Genomic DNA, 23,113 nt, shown 5'->3' with positions numbered 1-23,113 from the left:
CTATTATTATGTATCCTCAGATCCTCCGGGCCCACCAGCTTTTCCCAAAGTATATGATACAACCCGCAGCTCCGTGAGTCTATCTTGGGGCAAGCCAGCCTATGACGGTGGTAGTCCTATCATTGGCTACCTTGTTGAAGTAAAACGAGCTGACTCTGATAACTGGGTGAGGTGCAATTTACCACAGAAGTTACAGAAAACCCGCTTTGAGGTCACTGGCCTAATGGAAAACACAGAGTATCAGTTCCGCGTGTATGCCGTTAATAAGATTGGCTACAGTGACCCCAGTGATGTGCCCGATAAACACTGTCCCAAGGACATCTTAAGTAAGTATTACTGGGAGAAATGTACAGAGCTTTCCCATCAGTCATCTTCTAAGAGGGAGTAGAGAACTCCCTTACGCAGATTTACAACCCTTACAAGTGTTAGGGCTGGTAACCCTACAGGCGCATTTTAGGAGAGCTGTGTTGGTACTTTATTGTGTAACAAGCCAAATGGAAAGCAAGGTGATCTGTGGCTTTGAAATGCTTTTCTTACCTGAGAATTTCCTGTCTTCAAAAGAATGTGGAATATAGGAATTTCATTCTGAGAACAAAAAGATTTTTTTAACTAGGTGGTGAGCTACTTATTCTTAGATTTTTATTTTTTCTTCTAATCCACCCCTCTCCGTACGTATGTAATTGGTAGTGCTCCATCTTAATTTCCTTTCTCACCGTTTCTTCTACTCACTTATTCTCCCTAACCATTTCTCCTTTTACTCTGAATTACTTGGATTACACTTCACCTCTCTGTACTTTCCTTCCTACAATGAAATAAAGAAAGTCAGAGTACGTAATAGAGTGCCTTCACTGGAATAAAGCCAAGAACCAATCATCTACTTTTAATATACAGATAATTTAAAAGGATGTAAGGTTCATGAGAAAAGGAGATGCAGATCCTCCAAGGAAAACTCAGTTCAGCCTATAGAATATTGGAGAATAGAAAGGTCGATAATTGCTATAGAGTAATGAAATAGTTGGCCAAAGTTTTAAAGATTATATTAGGGATTTTTTAAAGAAGTAGACATCAGTTTTGGAAGAGAAACCTATTTTAGGAGTGATCAGGCCAGTCCTTGGAAATACATTTGACCATTAAATTATTACTTTAACTTTCTTCACTCCAAAATTAAACAGTTCCACCAGAGGGAGAACTTGACGCTGATTTGAGGAAAACACTCATATTACGTGCTGGAGTTACAATGAGACTGTACGTACCAGTAAAAGGACGTCCACCTCCCAAGATAACTTGGTCTAAACCAAACGTCAATCTAAGAGAAAGGATTGGACTGGACATCAAGTCAACTGACTTTGACACTTTCTTGCGCTGTGAAAACGTGAACAAGTATGACGCAGGAAAATACATCTTGACTCTGGAGAACAGCTGTGGTAAAAAGGAATATACCATTGTAGTGAAAGTGCTTGGTAAGTCTACTTGGAAAAACAATCCATGTATGTTAAAAAGACGGTGTATTTATTTTTTACGTATTCATTTCTTATTTACCCACTATTTATCCAGATACTCCTGGGCCACCTGTCAACGTGACTGTCAAGGAAATATCCAAAGATTCTGCTTATGTTACCTGGGATCCGCCCATTATCGATGGCGGAAGCCCCATCATAAACTACGTGGTAGAAAAACGTGACGCAGAGAGGAAGTCCTGGTCTACCGTGACAACGGAGTGCTCAAAAACAAGCTTCAGAGTCTCGAACTTGGAGGAGGGAAAATCCTACTTCTTCAGGGTGTTTGCTGAAAACGAGTACGGCATTGGTGATCCTGGTGAAACGCGTGATGCCGTCAAAGCTTCCGGTGAGCAAGCGAGCTACCACCCCCTCATTTTGAGTGACATTTACCTTGGTTATCAGGGGCTCGGACTTATCATTTCTCCTTTGCTTTAGAAACCCCTGGACCAGTTGTGGATCTGAAAGTGACTTCTCTCACGAAGTCATCTTGTAGCATAGCCTGGAAAAAGCCTCGCAGTGATGGTGGAAGTCGAATTACCGGATACGTAGTCGATTTCCTGACTGAAGAAAATAAGTGGCAACGAGTTATGAAATCATTAAGCTTACAGTACTCCACAAAAGATTTGACTGAAGGGAAGGAATATGCCTTCAGAGTGAGTGCTGAGAATGAAAATGGAGAAGGGACCCCAAGTGAAATCAGCGTTGTGGCAAAGGATGATGTTGGTAAGCCTTCAGCCATCATCTTCATCTTCCTTTTGTCATCAAAAGTACATTCTTGAGCCCTACTCACTGGCTTATATAAAAATCCTTTAAAAACTGTAATGATCTGAAAAAATTAACTGCCTGGCATTAAAAATAACCGTAACTTATAACTCTGTTTAACAGTGGCTCCTGACCTTGACTTGAAGGATCTACCTGATTTGTGCTATGTGGCAAAAGAAAACAGCAACTTCCGTCTAAAGATCCCCATAAAAGGCAAGCCAGCACCATCTGTGTCCTGGAAGAAAGGGGAAGACCCTCTAGCAACTGACACGAGAGTCAGTGTTGAGTCATCTGCAGTTAACACAACTCTTGTAGTATATGATTGCCGAAAATCTGATGCTGGAAAATACACAATCACACTGAAGAATGTTGCTGGCACCAAGGAAGGAACTCTCTCCATAAAAGTTGTTGGCAAGCCTGGCATCCCCACTGGACCAATCAAATTTGAGGAAGTCACAGCGGAAGCCATCACCTTGAAGTGGGGTCCTCCAAAGGACGACGGAGGTTCTGAAATCACCAACTATATCCTAGAGAAGAGAGATTCTGTAAACAACAAGTGGGTGACATGTGCCTCAGCTGTCCAGAAGACCACCTTCAGAGTAATGAGACTTCACGAGGGTATGGAATACACCTTCAGGGTCAGTGCGGAAAATAAATACGGTGTAGGAGAGGGCCTGAAATCGGAGCCAATTGTTGCTAAACATCCATTTGGTAAGTGTCTCAAGGTCAGAAAAGCATGAAGCAAAACATAGTTTTGGCTTATTTATGATATGTTCCCTATTGTAAATCCTGCACTACCTACCTTTTCCTAGATGTGCCCGATGCTCCCCCACCTCCCAATATTGTGGACGTCAGACATGATTCCGTATCTCTAACTTGGACTGACCCCAGGAAAACTGGTGGCTCTCCAATTACAGGTATTTAGTTTGCACTTATCTTACAGCATGTACATTAATATTTTTTTCAAATCTTCCTCCCTGAAAACAAGTTGAATGAATGTGTACTCCTTATTTATAGCACTATCTGCACATTCAAAAATGTATTTTCCTTTTGGTACATTATGCATTTGGTACATTAAGCTAATGCTTAATTTCAATGAAAACCTCCTAATATAATAGTTAGTAACAGCTTTCTTAATAATACCAATTTTTGTAAGTTAAAATTTTCCCACAGAAGGTACAATATGTATATTCCAAGAGAAAAAAAATGGCCCTATGACTAGATAATAAAAGTTTAGATTCTAGTAAGAATGATTATTTATTCCGTATGTCCATATATAAATTACTTGGGCAAAAACATACATATGTTTGTGTGTGTATATATATATATTTAAAAATCAGGCTACATTTGTAGTTTCTATGTGAAGTGACACATCACTGGGTCTTTTGTAGGGTATCATATCGAATTCAAGGAAAGAAACAGCCTTTTGTGGAAAAGAGCTAACAAGACTCCTATTAGGATGAAAGACTTCAAAGTGACAGGTCTAACTGAAGGTCTAGAATATGAATTCCGAGTCATGGCAATCAATTTAGCAGGAGTAGGCAAGCCAAGCCTACCATCAGAGCCAGTTGTGGCACTTGATCCAATTGGTGAGTCATTATACCAAGAAAAACCCAGGTGTATTTTCTTCATAAAGAAAACATTGGTGTGTGTTTGACTGTTTCTCTCTTTTTTTTTTTTTTGCTTTATTTTAGATCCTCCTGGCAAACCTGAGGTTATTAACGTAACAAGGAATTCAGTGACTCTCATTTGGACTGAACCCAAATATGATGGTGGTCATAAGTTGACTGGATATATAGTGGAGAAGCGAGATCTTCCCTCTAAGACTTGGATGAAAGCCAACCATGTTAATGTCCCAGACTGTGCCTTTACTGTAACTGACCTTGTCGAGGGTGGAAAATATGAATTCAGAATTAGAGCAAAGAATACAGCAGGGGCTATCAGTGCTCCATCAGAAAGTACAGGAACCATCATTTGCAAGGATGAATACGGTAAGTCTATTTACTTTTTATGCACATTGAAAAAAATAGCAAAGTAAGCCTCCTTCCTTTTCTGATTAAGTTATTTTTTTCTTTGCAGAGGCACCAACCATTGTCCTTGATCCCACAATAAAAGATGGGCTAACAGTTAAAGCTGGAGACACTATTGTCTTGAGTGCCATCAGCATTCTTGGCAAGCCCCTTCCAAAGTCAACTTGGTCCAAGGCAGGAAAAGACATAAGACCATCAGATATTGTTCAGATATCTTCAACTCCAACATCTTCCATGCTCGCTATCAAGTATGCCACTAGAAAAGATGCTGGTGAATATACCATCACTGCTACCAATCCTTTTGGCACAAAGGGGGAACATGTGAAGGTGACCGTCCTCGATGTACCTGGTCCCCCAGGTCCCATCGAAATCAGTAATGTTTCTGCTGAGAAAGCAACACTTACATGGACACCTCCCTTGGAAGATGGTGGCTCACCCATTAAGTCCTACGTTCTTGAAAAGAGAGAAACCAGCCGACTTTTGTGGACAGTGGTTGCTGAAGATATTCAGTCTTGCAGGCATGTGGCAACCAAACTTATCCAAGGAAATGAGTACCTCTTCCGAGTCTCAGCTGTAAACCAGTATGGCAAAGGAGAACCTGTAGAGTCTGAACCTGTCAAGATGGTAGACAGATTTGGTATGTAGAGCATGCAAGGGAACCGACATGTAAACATTTGCGGCAGAGTTGAGAAAATCGTAGATTTCTCATAAATTTGCTTCCTTTTCAGGTCCCCCTGGCCCTCCTGGAAAACCAGATGTGTCAAATGTCACTAAAAATACTGCCACTATCAATTGGAAAAGACCAGTTGATGATGGTGGCAGTGAGATCACAGGATACCATGTAGAAAGGAGAGAGAAGAAAGGCTTGCGATGGATGAGAGCAACAAAGACGCCAGTTTCTGATCTCAGATGCAAAGTAACAGGACTGCAAGAAGGAAACACCTACGAATTCCGTGTCAGTGCAGAGAACAAAGCAGGAATTGGTCCACCTAGTGAGGCTTCAAATCCTGTCCTAATGAAAGATGTGGCATGTTAGTATTTATCTTTTTCAGCACAGCTCATTTGGGAGTGCCAGTATTTTATATAATTTATACAAAAGCCAAACTCTTCACACATTTGTGTCTTTGTGTCTTTCTCAGACCCCCCAGGACCACCTTCAAATGCACGTGTCACCGATACTACCAAGAAATCTGCTTCGTTGGCTTGGGGCAAGCCTCACTATGACGGTGGACTTGAAATCACTGGCTATGTCGTAGAGCATCAAAAAGTAGGGGATGATGCCTGGATAAAGGACACAACAGGAACTGCCCTCAGAATCACTGAATTTGTTGTCCCCGATCTTCAGACTAAAGAAAAATACAATTTTAGAATCAGTGCCATCAACGATGCAGGTGTTGGGGAGCCAGCAGTGATTCCAGATGTTGAAATTGTAGAACGGGAAATGGCTCCTGATTTTGAACTAGATGCTGAGCTTCGAAGAACACTTGTCGTGAGAGCAGGACTCAGTATTAGAATATTCGTGCCAATCAAAGGTCGTCCTGCTCCAGAAGTGACATGGACCAAAGATGATATCAACCTTAAAAACCGAGCTAACATCGAAAATACAGAATCATTTACTCTCTTGATTATCCCAGAATGTAACAGGTATGACACCGGTAAATTTGTGATGACCATCGAAAACCCTGCCGGGAAGAAAAGTGGCTTCGTTAACGTCCGAGTCTTGGATACACCAGGACCCGTCCTTAACCTGAGGCCTACTGACATCACAAAGGAGAGTGTCACCCTGCACTGGGACCTCCCTCTGATAGACGGGGGCTCACGTATAACAAACTATATTGTGGAGAAACGAGAAGCAACACGGAAATCTTACTCCACGGTCACCACCAAGTGCCACAAGTGCACATATAAAGTTACTGGCTTGTCTGAAGGATGTGAATACTTTTTCAGAGTCATGGCAGAAAACGAATATGGAATCGGTGAGCCAGCAGAAACCACAGAGCCTGTAAAAGCCTCCGAAGCACCATCACCGCCAGACAGTCTTAACATTATGGACATAACCAAGAGCACAGTCAGCCTGGCATGGCCTAAACCAAAACACGATGGTGGCAGTAGGATCACTGGCTACGTGATTGAAGCCCAAAGAAAAGGCTCTGACCAGTGGACCCACATCACAACAGTGAAGGGACTGGAATGTGTGGTGAAGAATCTCACTGAAGGGGAGGAATACACCTTCCAAGTGATGGCGGTGAACAGTGCAGGGAGAAGTGCCCCCAGAGAGAGCAGGCCTGTCATCGTCAAGGAGCAGACGATGCTTCCAGCATTGGATCTCCGCGGCATTTATCAGAAATTAGTCATTGCTAAAGCTGGTGACAACATCAAAGTTGAAATTCCAGTGCTTGGTCAACCAAAGCCCACAGTTACATGGAAAAAAGGAGACCAGATTCTTAAACAGACCCAGAGAGTTAATTTTGAAAATACAGCAACTTCAACCATCTTAAATATCAACGAGTGTGTAAGAAGTGATAGTGGGCCCTACCCATTAACAGCAAGGAACATTGTGGGAGAGGTGGGTGACGTCATCACCATTCAAGTCCATGATATCCCAGGGCCACCTACTGGACCAATCAAATTTGATGAAGTTTCATCTGATTTTGTCACCTTCTCTTGGGACCCACCTGAGAACGATGGCGGTGTACCAATAAGCAACTACGTAGTAGAAATGCGACAGACTGACAGCACCACGTGGGCTGAGCTGGCAACTACTGTCATACGCACCACCTATAAAGCCACTCGCCTTACTACCGGAATGGAATATCAGTTTCGGGTAAAAGCTCAGAACAGATACGGAGTTGGGCCAGGCATCACATCAGCATCAGTAGTTGCCAACTATCCGTTTAAGGTTCCTGGGCCTCCTGGTACCCCTCAGGTAACTGCAGTCTCCAAGGAGGCAATAACAATTAGCTGGCACGAGCCTCTTTCCGATGGTGGAAGCCCCATTTTAGGATATCACATTGAAAGAAAAGAACGAAATGGCATCCTCTGGCAGACAGTGAGCAAAGCGTTGGTACCAGGCAACATCTTCAAATCAAGTGGACTTACGGATGGTATTGCTTATGAATTCCGAGTGATTGCAGAAAACATGGCAGGCAAGAGCAAGCCGAGCAAGCCGTCAGAGCCTGCGTTAGCTCTGGATCCCATTGACCCACCTGGGAAACCAGTTCCTCTCAATATTACAAGACACACAGTGACACTCAAATGGGCCAAGCCTGAATATACTGGAGGCTTTAAAATTACCAGCTATATAGTTGAAAAGAGAGACCTTCCTAATGGACGGTGGCTGAAGGCCAACTTCAGCAACATTTTGGAGAATGAATTTACAGTCAGCGGCCTAACAGAAGATGCTAGATATGAATTCCGTGTGATTGCCAAAAATGCTGCTGGGGCTATCAGCCCACCGTCTGAGCCATCAGATGCTATCACATGCAGGGATGACCTTGAAGCACCACGGATAATGGTGGATGTCAAATTTAAGGACACGATTACAGTAAAAGCAGGTGAAGCCTTCAAACTGGAAGCTGATGTTTCAGGCCGCCCACCTCCAACAATGGAATGGACCAAAGACGGAAAGGAGCTTGAAAATACAGCAAAATTAGAAATTAAAACAGCCGATTTCTCTACTAATCTGGTAAACAAGGACTCATTAAGAAGGGATGGTGGTGCCTATACCCTGACAGCAACTAATCCTGGTGGTTTTGCTAAACACATCTTCAACGTCAAAGTTCTTGACAGACCAGGCCCACCTGAAGGACCTTTAGCTGTATCTGAAGTGACATCAGAAAAATGTGTATTGTCATGGTTGCCACCACTGGATGACGGGGGTGCCAAAATTGATCATTATGTAGTTCAGAAACGTGAAACCAGCAGGCTGGCCTGGACCAATGTAGCCTCAGAAGTCCAAGTGACAAAACTAAAGGTCACTAAACTTTTGAAAGGCAATGAATACATATTCCGTGTCATGGCTGTAAATAAATATGGAGTTGGAGAGCCACTGGAATCAGAGCCTGTGCTTGCAGTAGATCCTTATGGACCTCCTGATCCACCCAAAAATCCTGAAGTTACAGCTATTACCAAAGAATCCATGGTTGTCTGCTGGGGACATCCTGACTCTGACGGCGGAAGTGAAATCATCAATTACATCGTGGAGCGGCGTGACAAGGCTGGCCAACGCTGGGTGAAATGCAACAAGAAAACCCTTACCGATTTAAGATATAAAGTGTCTGGACTGACAGAAGGACATGAATATGAGTTCAGGATTATGGCTGAGAACGCTGCTGGAGTTAGCGCACCGAGTGCTACCAGTCCGTTCTATAAAGCTTGTGATGCTGTGTTTAAACCTGGTCCCCCAGGGAATCCCCGTGTTCTAGACACAAGCAGATCCTCCATTTCAATTGCTTGGAACAAACCCATCTATGATGGTGGTTCCGAAATCACTGGGTATATGGTTGAGATCGCCCTGCCAGAAGAAGACGAATGGAAGATTGTCACTCCACCAGCCGGGCTCAAGGCAACTTCTTACACCATCACTAACCTCGTCGAGAATCAAGAATATAAAATCCGCATCTATGCCATGAATTCTGAAGGCATCGGGGAACCTGCCCTTGTGCCTGGAACTCCCAAGGCTGAGGACAGGATGCTGCCTCCAGAGATTGAACTGGATGCCGACCTGCGCAAAGTTGTGACTATCAGAGCTTGTTGTACCCTGAGACTTTTTGTTCCAATCAAAGGCAGGCCTGCACCGGAGGTGAAGTGGACCCGGGAACACGGAGAATCTTTGGATAAAGCTAGCATTGAATCCACAAGCTCTTACACCCTACTTATTGTCGGAAACGTAAACAGATTCGACAGTGGCAAATACATACTAACTGTAGAAAACAGCTCAGGCAGCAAGTCTGCATTTGTTAACGTGAGAGTACTGGACACGCCAGGCCCTCCGCAGGATCTGAAGGTAAAGGAGGTCACTAAGACATCTGTCACCCTGACGTGGGAGCCTCCTCTTCTCGACGGAGGTTCAAAAATAAAGAACTATATTGTTGAAAAGCGGGAATCAACAAGGAAAGCGTATTCAACTGTTGCAACAAACTGTCACAAGACTTCCTGGAAGATAGATCAGCTTCAGGAAGGCTGTAGCTACTACTTCAGGGTGCTCGCTGAAAATGAATATGGCATCGGGCTGCCAGCCGAAACCGCAGAATCTGTGAAAGTATCAGAACGCCCTCTTCCTCCAGGAAAAATAACTCTGGTGGACGTCACAAGAAACAGCGTGTCACTCTCTTGGGAGAAACCTGAGCATGACGGAGGCAGCCGAATTCTAGGCTACATCGTAGAGATGCAGAGCAAAGGCAGTGACAAATGGGTCACGTGTGCCACAGTCAAAGTCACCGAAGCCACTATTACTGGATTAATTCAGGGTGAAGAGTACTCTTTCCGGGTTTCGGCTCAGAATGAGAAGGGCATCAGTGACCCGAGACAACTGAGTGTGACAGTAATCGCCAAGGACCTCGTTATTCCACCAGCCTTCAAACTCCTGTTCAATACTTTCACTGTTCTGGCAGGTGAAGACCTCAAAGTTGACGTTCCCTTCATCGGACGCCCTACACCAGCTGTGACCTGGCATAAAGATGATGTACCACTGAAGCAGACAACGAGAGTGAACGCAGAGAGCACAGAAAATAACTCACTGCTGACGATAAAGGAAGCCTGCCGAGAAGATGTTGGACATTACGTAGTTAAACTGACTAACTCAGCTGGTGAAGCTACTGAAACCCTTAATGTTATCGTTCTTGACAAACCAGGGCCTCCAACAGGACCTGTTAAAATAGATGAAGTGACAGCTGATAGTATTACTCTCTCCTGGGACCCACCAAAGTATGACGGCGGAAGCTCTATCAATAATTACATTGTAGAGAAACGGGACACGTCCTCAACCACCTGGCAGATTGTGTCGGCTACTGTTGCAAGGACAACAATAAAAGCTTGCAGATTAAAGACTGGATGTGAGTATCAGTTTAGGATTGCTGCTGAAAACAGATATGGAAAGAGCACCTACCTCAATTCAGAGTCTGTTGTAGCCCAGTATCCCTTCAAGGTTCCTGGTCCTCCTGGCACACCGTTCGTAACGCTCTCCTCCAAGGACAGCATGGAAGTGCAGTGGAACGAGCCAGTCAGTGACGGAGGCAGCAAAGTCATTGGCTATCACCTAGAACGCAAGGAAAGAAACAGCATCCTCTGGGTTAAGCTGAATAAAACACCTATTCCTCAAACCAAGTTTAAAACAACTGGCCTCGACGAAGGCATTGAGTATGAATTTAGAGTCTCCGCAGAGAACATTGTGGGTATCGGCAAGCCAAGTAAAGTGTCAGAATGCTACGCAGCCCGTGATCCATGTGATCCACCAGGCAGGCCAGAGGCGATCATCGTCACAAGGAATTCCGTGACTCTTCAGTGGAAGAAACCCACTTACGATGGCGGAAGCAAGATCACCGGTTATATTGTTGAGAAGAAAGAATTGCCTGAGGGCCGCTGGATGAAAGCCAGTTTTACGAACGTTATTGACACTCAATTTGAAGTCACTGGCTTAGTGGAAGATCACAGATACGAGTTTCGGGTTATAGCTCGAAATGCTGCAGGCGTGTTCAGTGAGCCTTCAGAAAGCACAGGAGCAATAACAGCAAGAGACGAGACAGAACCACCACGAATACGTATGGATCCAAAATACAAAGACACAGTTGTGGTTCACGCTGGTGAGTTATTCAAGATTGATGCAGATATTTATGGTAAACCAATACCCACCACTGAGTGGATAAAAGGTGACCAGGAGCTTTCAAATACAGCTCGACTGGAAATAAAGAGCACTGATTTTGCCACCAGTCTCAGTGTAAAGGATGCAGTACGTGTCGACAGTGGAAACTACATCCTGAAGGCCAAAAACGTTGCAGGAGAGAAATCAGTCACTGTCAGTGTCAAAGTTCTTGACAGACCAGGGCCACCTGAAGGACCTATTGTTATATCAGGAGTTACAGCAGAAAAATGTACACTAGCCTGGAAACCCCCGCTCCAGGATGGTGGGAGTGATATCATAAATTATATCGTGGAAAGGAGAGAAACCAGCCGCCTGGTTTGGACTGTGGTTGATGCCAACGTGCAGACTCTCAGCAGCAAGGTTACCAAGCTTCTTGAAGGCAATGAATATGTTTTCCGTGTGATGGCCGTAAACAAACACGGCGTGGGCGAGCCTCTTGAATCTGAGCCAGTAATTGCCAAGAACCCATTTGTGGTGCCAGACGCACCAAAGGCTCCAGAAATCACAGCAGTGACCAAGGACTCAATGATTGTTGTGTGGGAAAGGCCAGCGTCCGACGGCGGCAGTGAAATTCTTGGGTATGTTCTTGAAAAACGGGATAAAGAGGGCATCCGATGGACGAGATGCCACAGACGTCTGATTGGGGAATTGCGCTTGAGAGTAACTGGACTCTTAGAAAATCACAATTACGAGTTCAGAGTCTCAGCCGAGAACGCTGCTGGCCTTAGTGAACCAAGCCCACCTTCTGCTCACCAAAAGGCCTGTGATCCTATTTATAAACCAGGACCTCCAAACAATCCCAGAGTCACTGATATTACCAGATCGTCTGTCTTCCTTTCCTGGGGCAAACCAATATATGACGGAGGCTGTGAAATCCAAGGATACATTGTGGAAAAATGTGACGTGAGTGTTGGTGAATGGACCATGTGCACTCCACCAACTGGAATCAGCAAAACAAATATAGAAGTAGAGAAGCTGTTGGAAAAGCATGAATACAACTTCCGTATTTGTGCTGTTAACAAAGCTGGAGTTGGAGAACATGCTGATGTCCCTGGACCCGTTACAGTTGAAGAAAAATTGGAAGCACCAGACATTGATCTTGACCTAGAACTAAGGAAAATTATTAATATAAGGGCAGGTGGCTCCTTAAGGTTATTTGTTCCTATTAAAGGCCGTCCTACACCGGAAGTTAAATGGGGAAAGATGGATGGGGAAATCCGAGACGCAGCTATAATTGACATCACTAGCAGCTTCACCTCTCTTGTTCTTGACAACGTCAACCGATATGATACTGGAAAATATACTCTCACGTTGGAAAACAGCAGTGGAACAAAGTCTGCCTTTGTTACTGTGAGAGTCCTGGACACGCCAAGTCCACCTGTTAATCTGAAAGTCACAGAAATCACGAAAGACTCAGTATCAATTACATGGGAACCTCCTCTGCTGGATGGGGGATCCAAAATTAAAAATTACATTGTTGAGAAACGTGAAGCCACAAGAAAATCATATGCTGCAGTTGTAACAAATTGCCATAAGAATTCGTGGAAGATTGATCAACTCCAGGAAGGATGCAGTTACTACTTTAGAGTCACAGCTGAGAATGAGTATGGTATTGGCCTTCCTGCCCACACTGATGAGCCAGTTAAGGTTGCAGAAGTCCCACAACCTCCAGGAAAAATAACTGTGGATGATGTCACCAGAAACAGTGTCTCCTTGAGCTGGACAAAGCCTGAACATGATGGTGGCAGTAAAATCCTTCAGTATATTGTGGAAATGCAAGCTAAACGCAGTGAGAAGTGGTCAGAATGTGCTCGAGTCAAGTCCCTTGAAGCAGTAATTACCAACCTAACTCAGGGAGAAGAGTATCTTTTTAGAGTTGTTGCTGTAAATGAAAAGGGGAGAAGTGACCCACGGTCTCTTGCAGTTCCAATTGTTGCCAAAGATCTGGTCATTGAGCCAGATGTAAGACCTGCATTCAACAGTTATAGTATACAGGTTGGCCAGGATTTGAAAATAGAAGTGCCAATTTCTGGACGTCCTAAGCCAACTATTACCTGGACTAAAGATGGTCTTCCACTGAAGCAGACTACAAGAATCAATGTGACTGATTCACTTGACCTCACTGTACTCAGTATTAAAGAAACTCATAAGGATGATGGTGGACATTATGGAATCACCGTTGCTAACGTTGTGGGTCAGAAGACAGCATCCATTGAAATTATAACTCTAGATAAACCTGATCCTCCAAAAGGACCTGTTAAATTTGATGAAGTCAGTGCTGAAAGTATAACATTGTCTTGGGAACCTCCATTATATACAGGGGGCTGTCAGATCACCAACTACATAGTTCAGAAGAGAGACACAACTACCACAGTATGGGAAGTTGTTTCCGCTACTGTTGCCAGAACTACACTCAAAGTAACCAAACTGAAAACTGGTACTGAATACCAATTCAGAATATTCGCTGAAAACAGATACGGACAAAGCTTTGCCTTAGAATCTGAGCCGATTGTAGCTCAATATCCCTACAAAGAACCAGGCCCTCCAGGCACACCATTTGTCACAGCCATTTCCAAAGACTCCATGGTTGTACAGTGGCATGAACCAGTCAATAACGGTGGAAGCCCCGTCATAGGTTACCACCTTGAGAAAAAGGAAAGAAACAGTATCTTGTGGACAAAAGTCAACAAAACTATTATTCATGACACCCAGTTTAAAGCAGCCAATCTTGAAGAAGGCATTGAATATGAATTCAGAGTTTATGCTGAAAATATCGTTGGTGTAGGCAAAGCAAGCAAGAATTCAGAATGCTATGTAGCCAGAGATCCCTGTGACCCACCAGGAACCCCAGAAGCAATAATAGTTAAAAGAAATGAAATCACTTTACAATGGACCAAACCTGCATATGATGGTGGAAGTGTGATTACAGGTTATATTGTAGAGAAACGTGATTTGCCTGAGGGTCGCTGGATGAAAGCCAGCTTCACAAATGTCATTGAAACCCAATTTACTGTGTCAGGTCTTACTGAAGATCAAAGATATGAATTCAGAGTCCTTGCAAAGAATGCAGCTGGTACAATAAGTAAACCCTCTGACAGTACTGGACCAATAACTGCCAGGGATGAGGTTGAACTCCCAAGAATTTCAATGGATCCAAAATTCAGAGACACAATTGTGGTAAATGCTGGAGAAACATTCAGGCTTGAAGCTGATGTCCATGGAAAGCCCCTCCCTACCATTGAGTGGTTAAGAGGAGATAAGGAAATTGAAGAATCTGCTAGATGTGAAATAAAGAACACAGATTTCAAGGCTTTACTTATTATAAAGGATGCCATTAGAATTGACAGTGGACAGTATATCTTACGAGCTTCCAATGTTGCAGGTTCTAAGTCATTCCCAGTAAATGTAAAAGTATTAGATAGACCAGGACCTCCAGAAGGGCCAGTCCAGGTTACTGGAGTCACTGCTGAAAAATGCACTTTAACATGGTCTCCACCACTTCAAGATGGTGGCAGTGACATTTCTCACTATGTTGTTGAAAAGAGAGAAACAAGTCGGCTTGCCTGGACTGTTGTTGCTTCAGAGGTTGTAACCAATTCTCTGAAAATTACCAAACTCTTAGAAGGGAATGAATATATTTTCCGTATAATGGCTGTCAACAAATATGGTGTTGGAGAGCCTTTGGAATCTGCACCAGTACTAATGAAAAATCCATTTGTGCTTCCTGGGCCACCAAAAAGCTTAGAAGTCACGAACATTGCCAAGGACTCCATGACTGTCTGTTGGAACCGTCCAGATAGCGATGGTGGAAGTGAGATTATTGGTTACATTGTAGAGAAAAGAGACAGAAGCGGCATTAGGTGGATAAAATGTAATAAACGCCGCATTACAGATTTGCGTCTAAGAGTAACAGGACTAACAGAAGATCATGAGTATGAATTCAGAGTCTCTGCAGAAAATGCTGCTGGAGTTGGAGAACCAAGTCCAGCTACAGTTTATTATAAAGCTTGTGATCCTGTGTTCAAACCTGGCCCCCCCATCAATGCACACGTTGTAGACACCACTAAAAATTCAATTACACTTGCCTGGGGTAAACCCATCTATGATGGTGGCAGTGAGATCCTGGGCTATGTAGTAGAAATCTGCAAAGCAGATGAAGAAGAATGGCAAATAGTTACTCCACAGACTGGCCTGAGAGCCAGTCGATTTGAAATTTCCAAACTCACTGAACACCAAGAATATAAAATACGCGTCTGTGCCCTCAATAAAGTTGGTTTAGGTGAGGCTACCTCAGTTCCTGGCACTGTGAAACCAGAAGATAAACTTGAAGCACCCGAACTTGACCTTGACTCTGAATTAAGGAAAGGAATCGTCGTAAGAGCTGGTGGATCTGTCAGAATTCACATTCCATTCAAAGGTCGCCCAACACCTGAGATCACTTGGTCTCGAGAGGAAGGTGAATTCACAGATAAGGTCCAAACTGAAAAAGGAGCAAACTATACCCAGCTGTCAATAGATAACTGTGATAGAAATGATGCTGGAAAATATATTCTCAAGCTAGAAAACAGCAGTGGATCAAAATCTGCTTTTGTCACTGTGAAAGTTCTCGATACCCCAGGGCCACCACAGAATTTGGCAGTCAAAGACGTGAAAAAAGACTCCGTCCTTCTGGTATGGGAACCACCCATCATCGATGGGGGCGCAAAGGTCAAGAACTATGTTATTGACAAACGTGAGTCAACCAGAAAAGCATATGCTAATGTGAGTAATAAATGCAGCAAAACAAGCTTTAAAGTTGAGAATCTTACAGAAGGAGCCATCTATTACTTTAGAGTCATGGCTGAAAATGAATTTGGAGTTGGTGTCCCAGTGGAAACTGTTGATGCTGTGAAAGCTGCTGAACCTCCATCCCCACCAGGAAAGGTTACGCTCACTGATGTGTCCCAGACCAGTGCATCGCTGATGTGGGAGAAACCTGAACATGATGGTGGTAGCAGAATCCTGGGGTATGTCGTTGAAATGCAGCCCAGAGGAACCGAAAAGTGGAGTGTTGTGGCTGAATCCAAAGTCTGTAATGCAGTTGTTACTGGTTTGAGTTCTGGACAAGAATATCAGTTCCGTGTCAAGGCTTACAACGAGAAAGGACAAAGCGATCCAAGGGTGCTTGGTGTTCCCGTCATAGCCAAGGACTTGACTATACCACCTACTTTTAAGTTACCATTTAACACCTATACTGTCCAAGCTAGAGAAGATCTTAAAATCGAAATTCCTGTCATTGGCCGACCAAGACCTAGTATTTCATGGGTCAAAGATGGTGAGCCTCTTAAACAGACGACAAGAGTAAATGTTGAGGAAACAGCTACGTCAACTATTTTGCACATTAAAGAAAGCAACAAAGATGACTTTGGAAAATACACCGTAACAGCAACAAACAGTGCAGGTACAGCAACAGAAAATCTGAGCATTATCGTTTTGGAAAAGCCTGGACCTCCAGTTGGACCAGTTCGGTTTGATGAAGTTAGTGCAGATTTTGTGGTCATATCTTGGGAACCTCCAGCCTATACTGGTGGCTGCCAGATAAGCAACTACATTGTAGAGAAGCGAGATACAACTACCACCACTTGGCATATGGTATCAGCAACAGTTGCAAGAACAACAATTAAAATAACCAAGCTGAAAACGGGCAGTGAGTACCAGTTTAGAATTTTTGCAGAAAACAGGTATGGAAAAAGTGCCCCCTTGGATTCTAAACCAGTTACTGTACAATATCCATTTAAAGAACCTGGGCCACCCGGCACTCCTTTTGTGACATCAGTCTCAAAAGATCAAATGCTAGTGCAGTGGCATGAGCCAGTTAACGATGGAGGCAGCAAAGTTATTGGCTACCATCTTGAACAGAAAGAAAAGAACAGCATTCTGTGGGTCAAATTAAATAAGACTCCCATTCAAGACACCAAATTCAAAACAACTGCGATTGACGAAGGCCTGGAGTACGAGTTCAAAGTTTCTGCCGAAAACATTGTTGGCATTGGCAAGCCGAGCAAAGTGTCGGAATGCTTTGTTGCTCGTGACCCATGTGACCCACCAGGTCGCCCTGAAGCCATTGTTATTACAAGAAACAATGTCACACTGAAATGGAAGAAACCTGCCTATGATGGTGGCAGCAAAATAACAGGTTATATTGTAGAAAAGAAAGATCTGCCTGATGGCCGTTGGATGAAAGCCAGCTTTACCAATGTATTAGAAACTGAATTTACAGTGAGTGGCCTTGTAGAAGACCAAAGATATGAATTTAGAGTAATTGCAAGAAATGCAGCTGGCAACTTTAGTGAACCATCTGAAAGCACTGGTGCCATTACCGCACGAGACGAAATCGATGCACCAAATGCCTCGCTGGATCCAAAATACAAAGATCTCATCGTGGTTCGTGCAGGAGAGACTTTTGTCCTTGAAGCTGACATTCGGGGCAAACCTATACCTGATGTTGTTTGGTCAAAAGATGGAAAAGAGCTTGAAGAAACTGCCGCCAGGATGGAAATTAAGTCTACTATTCAGAAAACAACTCTTGTCGTCAAAGACTGTATACGTAGTGATGGAGGACAATATATTCTGAAACTCAGCAATGTTGGTGGCATAAAGTCTATACCAATCACTGTAAAGGTACTTGACAGGCCGGGGCCTCCTGAAGGGCCTCTGAAAGTTTCTGGGGTTACTGCTGAAAAATGTTACCTGGCGTGGAACCCACCTCTACAAGATGGCGGTGCTAGTATTTCACATTACATCATTGAAAAGAGAGAGACAAGCAGACTCTCCTGGACCCAAGTTTCAACTGAGGTACAGGCCCTTAACTACAAAGTCACTAAACTTCTTCCTGGTAACGAGTACATCTTCCGTGTCATGGCTGTGAATAAATACGGAATCGGAGAGCCTCTGGAATCTGAGCCTGTTATAGCCCGTAATCCTTATAAACCACCAGGTCCTCCTTCACCACCTGAAGCCTCTGCAATCACCAAAGATTCTATGGTCGTGACATGGGCACGCCCTGTAGATGATGGAGGTGCTGAGATTGAGGGCTACATTCTTGAAAAGCGTGATAAGGAAGGTGTTAGATGGACCAAGTGCAACAAGAAAACACTAACAGATCTTCGATTCAGGGTAACTGGCCTTACTGAAGGGCACTCCTATGAATTTAGAGTTGCTGCTGAAAATGCAGCTGGTGTGGGTGAACCCAGCGAGCCGTCTGTTTTCTATCGTGCGTGTGATGCTTTGTATCCACCAGGACCCCCAAGTAATCCCAAAGTGACAGACACTTCGCGCTCTTCTGTCTCCCTGGCGTGGAGTAAGCCAATTTATGACGGTGGTGCACCTGTAAAGGGCTATGTTGTGGAAGTCAAAGAAGCCACTGCTGACGAATGGACAACCTGCACTCCACCAACAGGATTACAAGGAAAGCAGTTCACGGTGACCAAGCTTAAAGAAAATACTGAATATAACTTCCGTATTTGTGCCATCAATTCTGAAGGTGTAGGAGAGCCTGCAACCATACCTGGCTCAGTTGTTGCTAAAGAGAGGCAAGAGCCACCAGAAATAGAACTCGACGCTGATCTCAGGAAAGTGGTTGTTCTGCGAGCCAGTACAACGTTACGCTTATTTGTCACTATCAAGGGTCGACCGGAACCTGAAGTGAAATGGGAAAAGGCCGAAGGCATTCTCACTGAGAGGGCCCAGATTGAGGTGACCAGCTCATATACAATGTTGGTAATTGATAATGTCACCAGATTTGACAGTGGTCGGTATAATCTGACACTGGAAAATAACAGTGGCTCTAAAACCGCTTTTGTTAACGTCAGAGTTCTCGACTCACCCAGCGCCCCTGTGAATCTGACTGTAAGAGAAGTGAAGAAAGACTCAGTGGTGTTGGCTTGGGAACCACCACTTATTGACGGTGGAGCTAAGATCACAAACTACATCGTCGAAAAACGAGAAACGACAAGAAAAGCATATGCTACCGTTACAAATAATTGCACCAAGAATACTTTCAAAATTGAAAATCTGCTAGAAGGATGTTCTTACTACTTCCGAGTCTTGGCTTGCAATGAATATGGGATTGGTTTGCCAGCTGAAACAACTGAACCGGTTAAAGCTTCTGAACCACCCCTCCCACCTGGAAGAGTAACTCTTGTGGACGTGACCCGTAACACAGCCACGATTAAGTGGGAGAAACCAGAAAGTGATGGTGGCAGCAAAATTACTGGTTACGTGGTTGAAATGCAGACTAAAGGGAGTGAAAAATGGAGCATCTGCACACAAGTTAAGACTCTAGAGGCAACTATATCTGGCCTAAGTGCTGGAGAGGAGTATACCTTCAGGGTATCTGCCATTAATGAAAAAGGAAAAAGTGACCCAAGACAACTGGGAGTGCCGGTAATTGCAAGGGATATTGAGATAAAGCCTTCAGTTGAGCTTCCTTTCAATACTTTCAATGTAAAGGCTAGAGACCAACTTAAGATTGATGTTCCATTTAAAGGAAGACCTCAAGCTACTGTAATTTGGAAAAAAGATGGTCAGGCTCTTAAAGAGACAACTAGAGTCAATGTTTCTTCTTCCAAGACTGTAACATCACTAACTATTAAGGAAGCTTCAAGGGAAGATGTTGGAACTTACGAATTATGTGTTTCAAACAGTGCTGGATCCCTAACTGTTCCTATTACTGTAATTGTTCTTGACAAACCAGGACCTCCTGGACCTATACATATTGATGAGGTTAGCTGCGACAATATAACCATTTCTTGGAATCCTCCAGAATATGATGGTGGCTGCCAAATTAGCAATTACATCGTTGAAAAGAGAGAAACCACTTCTACAGCATGGCACGTAGTTTCACAAGCAGTTGCAAGAACATCCATTAAAATTATTCGTCTGATAACAGGAAGTGAGTATCTGTTCCGTGTTTGTGCGGAAAACCGCTACGGAAAGAGCTCCTACAGTGAATCTTCAGCCGTTGTCGCAGAGTATCCATTCAGCCCCCCAGGTCCTCCTGGTACTCCTAAAGTTGTGCATGCCACAAAATCCACCATGATAGTAACCTGGCAAGTGCCAGTTCATGATGGAGGAAGTCAAGTAATTGGCTATCACCTGGAATATAAAGAAAGAAGCAGCATTCTTTGGTCAAAAGCAAACAAAATGCTCATCGCTGATACTCAAATGAAAGTCTCTGGCCTTGATGAAGGACTGATGTATGAGTATCGTGTATATGCTGAGAATATTGCTGGAATTGGTAAGTGCAGTAAATCCTGTGAACCAGTCCCTGCAAGAGACCCTTGTGACCCTCCTGAACAACCTGAAGTCACAAATATCACAAGAAAATCAGTGTCACTTAAATGGTCTAAACCACATTATGATGGTGGAGCTAAGATCACGGGATACATTATTGAACGCCGAGAACTACCAGATGGTCGGTGGCTGAAGTGCAATTATACTAATGTCCAAGAAACATACTTTGAAGTAACCGAACTTACTGAAGATCAGCGTTACGAATTCCGGGTGTTTGCAAAGAATGCTGCTGACTCAATCAGTGAGCCATCTGAATCCACTGGACCTATTACAGTCAAAGACGATGTTGAGGCTCCAAGAATTATGATGGATGTCAAGTTCCGAGCTGTCATTGTTGTCAAAGCTGGAGAGGTCCTTAAGATAAATGCGGACATTGCAGGGCGACCTCTGCCAATAATTTCCTGGGCCAAGGATGGTGTAGAAATTGAAGAGAGAGCAAGAACAGAAATAATCTCTACAGACTATGATACCTTGCTAACAGTGAAAGACTGTGTCCGACGAGACTCTGGGCAGTATGTGCTAACACTGAAGAATGTCGCGGGAACTCGGTCTATGGCAGTTAATTGCAAGGTTCTCGATAAGCCTGGCCCACCAGCAGGACCACTTGAAATAACTGGCCTCACTGCTGAGAAGTGCTCTCTTTCCTGGGGACCACCTCAAGAAGATGGCGGTGCAGCAATCGACTATTACATTGTAGAAAAACGTGAGACAAGCCGCCTTGCTTGGACAATATGTGAAGGAGAGTTAAGGACAACATCCTGTAAAGTAACCAAGTTACTCAAAGGCAACGAATACATCTTTAGAGTAACAGGCGTTAATAAATATGGTGTAGGTGAGCCACTAGAGAGTGTGGCTGTAAAGGCACTAGATCCATTTACAGTTCCAAGTCCTCCCACGTCTTTGGAAATTACATCTGTGACCAAAGAGTTCATGACACTTTGCTGGTCGAGACCTGAGAGTGATGGAGGCAGTGAAATCTCTGGATACATAATTGAAAGGCGAGAGAAAAACAGCCTGCGATGGGTGCGTGTAAACAAAAAACCAGTTTATGATCTGAGAGTGAAATCCACCGGACTTCGGGAAGGATGTGAATATGAGTATCGGGTATATGCAGAAAATGCTGCTGGCCTGAGCCTTCCAAGTGAAACCTCTCCCTTAGTTCGGGCAGAAGATCCAGTGTTCTTACCATCTCCTCCATCCAAACCCACAATCGTGGACTCAGGCAAGACAAATATAACGATTAGCTGGGTTAAGCCCTTATTTGATGGTGGGTCCCCAGTAACCGGATACGCTGTAGAATACAAAAAGTCTGATGAAACTGACTGGAAAACTGCCATTCAGAACTTAAGAGGCACGGAATTTACAATAAGTGGACTAACAACAGGAGGCGAATACGTTTTCAGAGTAAGATCTATCAATAAGGTGGGTGCTAGTGATCCCAGTGACAGCTCCGATCCCCAGATAGCAAAGGAAAGAGAAGAAGAACCTGTATTTGACCTTGATAGTGAAATGAAGAAGACCTTGATTGTCAAGGCCGGTGCCTCGTTCACCATGACGGTACCTTTCCGAGGAAGACCAGTCCCCAACGTCTCCTGGAGTAAACCAGACACTGACCTCCGCACTAGAGCTTACATTGACTCCACAGACTCTCGTACATCACTGACTATTGAAAATGCCAACAGAAATGATTCTGGAAAATACACATTAACGATTCAGAATATTTTGAATGCTGCTTCACTGACCTTAGTTGTCAAAGTTTTAGATTCTCCCGGTTCTCCAGCCAATATTACTGTGCATGATATCACCAAAGAGTCTGCAGTGTTATCCTGGGATGTTCCTGAAAACGATGGTGGAGCACCAGTGAAGAATTACCACATAGAAAAACGTGAGGCCAGTAAGAAAGCATGGGTCTCTGTGACCAACAACTGTAACCGCCTCTCCTACAAGATTACCAACTTACAAGAAGGGGCGATTTATTACTTCAGAGTCTCTGGAGAAAATGAGTTTGGTGTTGGTGTACCAGCCGAAACAAAGGAAGGAGTAAAAATAACAGGTATGTTTTAAGAACAAAGAAAACCTAGATTTCCATATTAGATTTCCTAGAATAGTGTGAATCATTCTAATTATTATTTAATTTTTAGTGCTTTTGGTTCACACCTCAAGTAATTCACACTATATACCACAAAATGAAATCTTACCGACAGAGTTTTTAATTGATTAAAAAAAGTAGAAATTGACATAGCTGGAATTGGATAATACATGTTGAATATTTTATATATATGTTTAAGCATAACTGAATTTGAATTTGACTGCACAATATAGTGTGAGTGTGCAGAAACTGTGATATTTCTTACAAAATTGTTCATCTCATTCCTCATTTTTATACCCATGATAAATATGGGATAAATTTTATCATTTAATCTGGTCATTTGACAACTTGATTTGAATGCTATGATATGGAATGGCAAAGCCTGGGCAAGTGTGGCTTGGTTCAGAAGCCAAACTAGTCATACAAAAAGTAAGAAAGACTCAAATCAAAGTAACTATATGGCCTTCATTTAAAATTTTTCTTTTGACAATGCAGGAAGAACACATGTGGGGGAAAAATGTTTCATAATCTTCCCTTTCTT

General features: G+C 43.5%; 1 protein-coding gene and 1 long non-coding RNA gene across 4 annotated transcripts in view; one reads left to right on the top strand and one right to left on the bottom strand.

Moving 5' to 3' along the window:
- Positions 1–23,113, bottom strand: part of LOC135321141 (uncharacterized) — a 124,929-nt gene that overhangs the window by 62,883 nt on the left and 38,933 nt on the right. For all 3 annotated transcript variants that reach the window (XR_010380635.1, XR_010380633.1, XR_010380634.1), the window contains one exon: positions 10,398–10,547. This is a non-coding gene — a long non-coding RNA (uncharacterized LOC135321141). The remainder of the gene's footprint in view (positions 1–10,397; positions 10,548–23,113) is intronic.
- The window catches only part of TTN (titin), a 284,130-nt gene that overhangs the window by 229,573 nt on the left and 31,444 nt on the right, over positions 1–23,113 (top strand). Inside the window, exons 283-293 of the mRNA XM_064484940.1 lie at positions 21–326; positions 1,173–1,460; positions 1,555–1,845; positions 1,935–2,222; positions 2,385–2,972; positions 3,074–3,178; positions 3,653–3,850; positions 3,956–4,252; positions 4,341–4,928; positions 5,020–5,322; positions 5,431–22,536. Coding sequence (XP_064341010.1) covers positions 21–326; positions 1,173–1,460; positions 1,555–1,845; positions 1,935–2,222; positions 2,385–2,972; positions 3,074–3,178; positions 3,653–3,850; positions 3,956–4,252; positions 4,341–4,928; positions 5,020–5,322; positions 5,431–22,536 — 20,358 coding nt within the window. The remainder of the gene's footprint in view (positions 1–20; positions 327–1,172; positions 1,461–1,554; positions 1,846–1,934; positions 2,223–2,384; positions 2,973–3,073; positions 3,179–3,652; positions 3,851–3,955; positions 4,253–4,340; positions 4,929–5,019; positions 5,323–5,430; positions 22,537–23,113) is intronic.

Source organism: Camelus dromedarius, chromosome 4 (assembly GCF_036321535.1).
Source record: "Camelus dromedarius isolate mCamDro1 chromosome 4, mCamDro1.pat, whole genome shotgun sequence".
Lineage (NCBI taxonomy): Eukaryota > Metazoa > Chordata > Mammalia > Artiodactyla > Camelidae > Camelus > Camelus dromedarius.
This window is presented reverse-complemented; position numbering and strand designations above follow the sequence as displayed.